Below are 8093 nucleotides of genomic sequence, written 5' to 3' on the forward strand. Positions count from 1 at the left end.
ATATTGTTTAATAATCCGGCATTCCAAATCTTTATTTAATTGTAATTTTATTAAGTGGGCTGCAATTTGAAAAAATTCCCACTGTCGTCCAAGTCCGTCCGCCCGTCTTTCCTTAAAATCGCTTAATCTCAAGAAGGGAGTCAGATAGATGAAAGAGAAAAACAGATATGGAAACCTTGTAGACAGGAGGGCCCGAGGAATTTCTGGTACAAACGAAAGTCATTTTATTTCAATCCAAATCTTCCCCTGAAAGGTGTTAGATAGATGACTGGCGCGACTCTAACGTTAGAGGAAAAGTATGATGTACTGTACGTGGGCAAGCCACTATTAATTTGAGTTGAAAAACATATGTCTTAAATTTAATAAATTAAAAATATACTTTCTTTACGAGCTTCTTTCAAATTTACCTAATATGAATATTTATATTTAACTTCAGAAAATATGGACGGAACAGCTGAAGATTATGAAATATTATGCCCGAAATTTCTGCCTCGCTACGTAGAATCAGCTATAGACTCACTTTCCAGCCATGGAATGGTCTGATGAGGATATCATTTTGGATATTGGATGCGGTCCAGGAAGAACCACCAAAAATATTCTCTTACAAAAATGCCCGAAATTAAAGAAACTCGTCGCTGTTGACATAATACCAAATTTCATCGAGTACGCCAGGAAAACATATTTTGATGAAAAAATCGAGTTTAAGATTCAAGATATCACCCAAAGGTAACGTATACAAATAGAGAGCTTCGTGCAAAACCAGTTCTATCCACTTTTGGCTAATTCGACAATATTTTAGGTTTAACTCATTTTCAGTGGTAAACAGAATATAACTTGTTTCGATTCTTTAACAGTGGTATTCATTCATTTTGAAGCAATAATGTCGTTTTCATGTGTAATACAGTAAAAAGACAATTAAAAACACAATTATTTTAAAAAGTTTCAGTTTTCACTTGTTTCCATTACAGTTTTGTTACAAATGTACCGTATATTAATTGTTTCTTTTTCTTTAATGCTGCCGAATGGCGTTTACGACTTCGTATTGATACTGTTCTCTGTCTTCCACCGTGTGTAGAATTTGTGCTGTTGCCATGTGTTGATGTCATCTAGCCAGGTCGTTTTCGGTTTGCCTGGACGTTTCTTGCCTTCAATCCTGCCCTCCAGGATGAGTGACAGTAGATGGTATTTTTGGTGGTTCCTAGTGATGTAGCCTAGGTATTTTCATTTCTTGCTGATGATGGTTTTGATCAGGTCCCGTTCCGTGTGCATGTCCTGCAAGATACGTGCGTTGGTTATCTTGGCCGTCCACGGCATTTTCAGCATTCTTCGGTAGAACCACATTTCGAAGGCCTGGCGCTTTTTTCTAGTGGCTGGTGTTAGAGTCCGGGTTTCTGCACCATAGAGCAGGATTGGCCAGATGTAGCATTACAATGTGCATAATTTGAGCATGATGTTCAAGTTTCTGTCGGTAAGGAGTGTTTTTCACTTAGTGAATGCCTGCCTGGCTTGTTCGATTCTGCTCTTGATTTCGGCCTCGTTGTTCAGCTTGTCATCGATGAGTACTCCGAGATACTTGAAGCGGTGTACTTGCTCCAACTTCTCGTTTTATAATTTAATCGTGATTTCGCTTGGAGTCCTGCTGACCTTTATCTTTCTTGTTGTCTTATTGTTGATTCGTAATCCCCGTGCTTGTCTTTTCGTGTCAACTTCGTTAAAGATGGTCTGTAACTCTTGTTTGGAATTTGCTATTAGTGTCGTCGGCATATTTTAAGTTATTCATGTAGTGTCCGTTAACTTTTAGGCCGATGTTCTTGTCGGCCAGTGTTCGGTCGAAAATCATTTCCGAATAGATGTTGAAAAAAAAAGGGAAATAATGGGCAACCTTGCCGGACGCTTTTTTGTATTGGGATTAGATCTGTCAAATCGTCGTCATAGCGCAGCCGGGCTGTTTAATTCCAATAGAGTGTTGTGATAAAGTTGATATCGTTGTTTTCGAGCCCATGTTTTCTCAGTTGGTTAATTAGGCGGTCGTGGTCTACTAAATCGAAAGCTTTCTCATAGTCAATAAAGCATATGTACAATTCTTTTTGATGTTCATAGCACCTCTATAGCAATATTTGTAAACAGAAAATTGCCTCTCTGGTGCCTAGTCCCCTGCAGAAGCCAAACTGTGTTTCCTAGTGCGTTTTCGCATTTGCATCATATTCTTTCTTGAATCACCTTGAAGAAGACTTTTAGCATCTGGCTCATTAAGATGATCAGCCTGATGTCTTCGCATTTTCGGCTGGTAGCCTTTTTTGGTAGGGCCACAAAGATTGATTGGAGCCAGTCGGATTAAATAATGTTGTTGTTGTAGATTTGATTGAACCATTTCGTAAGTTGCTGGATGTTGTTGTAGTCTAGTTGCTTCAGCAGTTCTACATGAATCTGGTCTGGTCCACAGACCTTGCTGGCTTTGCTCTTCGGATGGCATGTTCCACTTAAGACTTTAGTATGTGGAGGTTGTCTTCCTGCACTTGTTGTCGTGTTTCTGCCGGTTTTCTGTTGGCGCCGAACAGATTGCATATATAGATCTTCGAGGTGTCGAGTTTGGCTTCTTTGCTTAGTATAAGTTGATTGTTGTCCGTATATAAGCTTGGGATAGGAGCCAGTTTGTAGATGCTTCTAGTTTCTTTGAGCTTCTTGTGCAGGTTAAAGTTATCGTTTTTCTTGATTAGGTCTTCGATTTCTGCACACTGCTCTTCCATCCATTTTTCCTTCGCTTTTCTGATTTCTTGTTTGATCTTTTGTTGTATTTCTTTGTATTTTTCCCGGTTGTTGTTGCTTTTGAGTGTTCTCCGCTCGTCTATTAGATCTAGAATGTGCTGGGTCATCCACCGTTGTTATTTTTTCGGCGCCTGATATCCTAGCAGGGTTTCTACTATTTCATTGAAGCATTGTTTAAGTGAACGCCCGAACGCTTGCACGTCTGTTGTTGCTGCTTCGATCGATCGGATTGTATTGTTAAGATGAAGCTGTAATTGTTGCCTGATGGCGTTGTTCTTCGGCTTCTCCAGATCGGTTCTTTTTGTTGTGCTTGTGTGTTTTGCTGAACGTAGTTTGTGGCGTAGTGTTGCTGTTCCTGGGTTGTTGTCTGATGATATATCAGCTCCAGGGTAAGTTTTTGCATTGAGGACACTTGACTTATAACTGGTGTTGATTAAGATGTAGTCAATTTGGTATCTGACGATATTGTTGTCAGAGTTTTGTGGCGAGGTCCAGGTGTATAATCGTCGAGGTGATAGTTTGAGCCAAGTGTTGGCGATGCTAAATTTTACTTCTTGGCAAAACTGGACGAGTCTGTTGCCTCGTTCATTTTGTGTCCCCAAGCCATGTTCTCCGACTATGTTTCGTAGCTTTTCTTGACCGACTTTGGCATTAAAGTCGCCGAGGATGACCGTAATGTCGTGTTTCTTCAACGGCTTTAAAGTGTTGCTTAGCTGATCGTAGAACGATTCAATTTCTTGATCGTCTTTGTCTGCTGTTGGTGCATAGACATGGAGCACGTTCAGGTTGATCTTATTGCCTACTTACTGTAGTAATGCGATTGGGGCAGGGCCGGATTATCGAATAGGCAAAGTAGACAAATGTCTAGGGCCCGTAATTCGGAGAGGCCCGGCTTTAGTGCAGAAGATTCCTCTGGTTGAAAACGAGTTACAAATTATGTAAGAAATTCGATAGGACAGAAAAGGGTGTATTTAACAATTGTTTTCTTACTAAGCTCCGCTCGACTGGCCATTACCTCAAAAAAGTTCAACAGCCAACCGTGCATCAGAAGTAATGTACAGTACGCCACGGGATCTCTCGCGCCATCTACAAATATTTCTAGAGCCGCGTCTCGTGGTAGTACTGATGTATGGATGGTTATGATTTATCTTCTAAATCTACATTTATACGTCGCGACATCGCATATTCGATATAGCGTTCAAGTTGCTCTAATGCGAAGATACTGTATTACAATTCAATAGTGTTTTATAAAAGAGTTAAAAAGGGTGACACTACGGTGTGACTTCGGGTGACACCGCGATATCCGCACCGGGTGTCATACATGCTAGCTACGCTAATGTCACATTATATAAGATTTGTTTAGAAGCAACTTATTTAAATGGGGCCCCAATTTCAATTTTGTCTAGGGCCCGCTAGAGGCTTAATCCGGCGCTGTATTGGGGTGAAACTGGTGACTTTGTTTGTAGACAACGAAAGCGATGCGGTAGGTCTGCTTGGTGTTTTCTTCTCCTCCGAAACAGAAGACGTGGTAGTCATTTGATATAAACTTCTTTGTTCCAGGCCATTTGGTTTCACTTAGACCGAGTATGTTGATGTTGATGCGTTCCATTTCTTGTAAAACGTTGGCTAGTTTTCCTGCTTGTAGTAGGCTTCTGACGTTCCATGTAGATATTTTTAGAAAATTCTTCGATGCAAGCTCGGAGATTCTTAGCAACCCTGTCCCATTTAAGGGACGCCGAGACTGGGGGCCGTGGTTTATTTTGCTTGCTATCATGAAGTTTTCAAGGAAAGAATAATCCAAGTCGTTTCCCGTTGCTTTCTTGGATAAATATTAAATTGGCGTACGAAAACGCGAATATTTAATAATACAAAAAAATTTTTAATCAAAGTTCTTTCGAAAATTGAAGAAATGAAGCGAATAACCGTCGGAATTTTGGGAATATCGCCTATTCCAAGATGGCGACCGACAATTAAAATCGAACACTTATTTACTTACTTCATTTAATTGTGTAAGAGCATTAAAACAGTCGAAAGCTTCCATAATCCTTTTAAAAAAACATGTATATCAAAGCGAAATAAAATAACCTAAAATTGTATAAGGTAAAATATCATTCTCGATGTTGTATGAAGGTGGAAAGTGAAACATTACTTTTCTGGGAAAAACGTTTATGTTAAAATGTCAATTCAACATCTTTTTTTGATATGTAATATTAAAACGATGAAGTTTGTTTGTGTTGACAAGAAGAATTGTAAACACAGTAATTAAACAGAACAGTAATTGTATTTTAACTCTTTCCTTTTCCCGTTTAATTTTGTTTTTGATTTAATCTTAATATTTAGTAGTTCATTTATTTCCATTCTCGACGAAACGGTTTTAAATCATTCCTCGCTTCAGGTACAGCTATGACTGTGGTGTTTCTCATCGTGCTCGTTTCGTATTTGGTGTATGAAGCAGCTCTGTTGGCTACGGTGTTTAAATATAATTCGTTTTGCACGGAATATTTCTTGGATTTAACTTGATTTGTATATATTAATAACGTATACAGTTATGTTAAGACAGCCTTATATACTTTAGAAACAAATCACAATACTAAAAATACGGTTTTTAGAAACCTGGATATAACTTTTTTTTCATTCCAAATAGTGTTTTTACGTTTGTATATACAGAATCTAACTGCATACAACAGAATATAAATAATTTTAAATGTGAAGTGAAAGAACTTATAGGTAATAAATATATTTTAAAAGTAAATTTTAAGATATAATTTTTATCATAATTTGTAATTGTAATTTCTAGACCCGATTTAAAAGAAATTGGAAAATACGATAAAGTTGTGTCTTTCTACGCCTTCCATTTCATAAATGATTATCAGAAATTGTTTTCTGTTATTTCTTCAATTTTGAAGCCCGGGGGTTATTTTTTCTTTGTAATTTTTTCGAAATGTCCGTTGTTTCCGGTTATACAAGATCTTAGTACCAACGAAGAGTGGAAGAAGTACATAAAGGTAGCGTATGGGAATTTTGTATAAAATTAATCTCGACCAGAGTTAAAAATGACATTTGATTTCAGGCTGAAGATATGCTCAACACAATTCCATTGATTGACAATTGGATCGACGCAGAATCGGAATTGAAAAAGTCTCTTTCCAAGTTTGATTTGAGAGTGACAAAGAGTAAATGTGAAGTTTTAGATATGCCATTTTCTGACAAAAAGCATTTTTTGGGTAAATTTTAATGTCGTCTTACATATAACTTAATTTGTTTTGATATTAATTTTACCAAATTAGCTTTTTAAGTTACTAAAATAAAACATTTTCGCAAAAAAAGAAAAGTACATTTGCATTACCATCAACGATGTAAATTTCTTTTATTATTATTATTAATATTATATAACCCATACTGGTACCAGGCAAAGAAAATTCAATCCACGGCTACTAAAATACAAGTACTGTATTAGAATCTTTATATTGGTGTGAAGAGTTTTTTAAACACACTCAACTATATAATGCATGTTTACTATTACTACATCCAGCCCATATCAAGATCATTCGTAAATAAAAATTACGGGAATGGGTTATATTAGAAACAATTCCACTAAAAGGCTACAGATTAAACGAAATTTAAAATGAAAACCATTCACTACTGAAATAAGAAAAAAATACTGGTTAACGGTTCTTATTATTTTATTGTTATTTTAATTATATTAATGGTTTCATAAATGTCAGTCTTGTAATATTATGAAGACTTTTATGCCTTATAATTTAACGAGGATTACGTAAATAATAAGGGTCATTATCACTAAGAGTTGAAATGCATATTAGGAGGAATATGAGGCATTAGAAGATTCAACTATATGATAACCAACGCCGTAACTAGCGTTATATGCTCCTGGTGCGAGCTTCTGTAATTACGCCCCAAAACTATGACCCAAAACTTGGTCAAGGTCATTTCTGCGCCCCACTAGGGTCTACGCCTTGTGCCTGGGCACCGCTGGCACCGCCCAGTCAGTAAATCAGTAAATCTGTAAATCTTGCCCAGCAGAACTCAGTTTTCCCGAAAATACCTAGTGTTAATATTAAATTAATTTTTAATAAGTCGTTCAATAGTTCATGGATATAACACTGTAGAAACAACACAAAGGGATTCAAAAGTTTTCATACATAGGCAAAGGTCTTACCCTAATAAATACTCACTTAGAATGTATTTGAGTACGCTTAAACTGAAAGTACTTCTCTTCTATCGAATGTATATTATCACGTCTGATGTTGCGATTAAGCAAATTTTATTTCACGAAAATAATGAAAGTTGAATAGAGAAGATTTAAAAAACATATTGCGGTATTAAAAACATGCAGATTTATTATTGTAATAAAACTAAATTTTAAGATAATGTTTATATATTATAGTTTTTATTTAATGTTTATTTTAGTAAATATTAAATGTAAACACACAAAATGTTGCTTCACCATAAATTATTTTCTTCTAGATTTATTATTTGCAGTATTACCTAAAGCACTCTTTCAAAAAATGGAACCAAATGTCAAAACTCTCCTTTTGAATCATGCCGAACAGATCATTCTCAAGTACGTTTCTCAAAAGAAAAACGGCGAAATTTCGGCTCCTTTTGAATTTTTGCAGGTTTCAGGAATGAAGAATAAAACTTGAAATCAAGCCAACAATATATGCTCCATAATACTATATATATGCTGTCTATTTTGTATTTTATTTTCGTTAATAGAAATAATAAAACAAGTTGGCAAGGTCTCTTGCTCGACATTTCCGGCACTTGATTGGTTTATTTATTTACAATAACGCGACACATCGGCGATGTGCAGAGGAGGAATATCTTCCGGAAACCCTTTTACGACAAAGTGGCCCGTGTTTGAGTATTTAAACGTAAAGCAAACCGACAAAGCTTTTTGATAAATCGATAAAAGATTTATTGATTAAGCAAGAAGGTAAAGATAAATAATTGACTGTGGTTACTCGTAATTTAAAACAAGAATAAAAATAAAGTATATTTAAAACAGATTAAAATATTAAAACATATAAAAGAATTTTTGAGAATAATCGATCAGTCATTAACACGGATATATACATTCGAAATTTCGTTCTATCACACAAACCACCAATATGGTTTGTGTGATGAATCGGAATTTCGAATATAACAAATTTAAATTTAAATAAAAGAACACACAAGTACTTTAAAAAGATGAACATTACAAAATACCAAAGTCAAATGAATAATAAACGATGAAACATATAACAATGGTTTACCCCTGTACTTCATACTATTCTTTTAACAATAGTGTCGTGCCGGTCATTATT

General features: G+C 35.9%; 1 protein-coding gene across 1 annotated transcript; it reads left to right on the forward strand.

Moving 5' to 3' along the window:
* Positions 1–529: 529 nt before the first annotated feature.
* LOC136980749 (juvenile hormone acid O-methyltransferase-like) lies at positions 530–7550 on the forward strand. Its single transcript, XM_067276942.1, has 4 exons — positions 530–726; positions 5564–5771; positions 5837–5990; positions 7252–7550. Exons 1-4 carry the CDS (start codon positions 530–532, stop codon positions 7428–7430), a joined length of 738 nt encoding a protein of 245 aa, XP_067133043.1. The 3' UTR covers positions 7431–7550.
* The last annotated feature ends 543 nt before the right edge of the window (positions 7551–8093 follow it).

The sequence above is a fragment of the Centruroides vittatus genome, unplaced genomic scaffold (assembly GCF_030686945.1).
Source record: "Centruroides vittatus isolate TY-2023 unplaced genomic scaffold, ASM3068694v2 contig_723, whole genome shotgun sequence".
NCBI lineage: Eukaryota > Metazoa > Arthropoda > Arachnida > Scorpiones > Buthidae > Centruroides > Centruroides vittatus.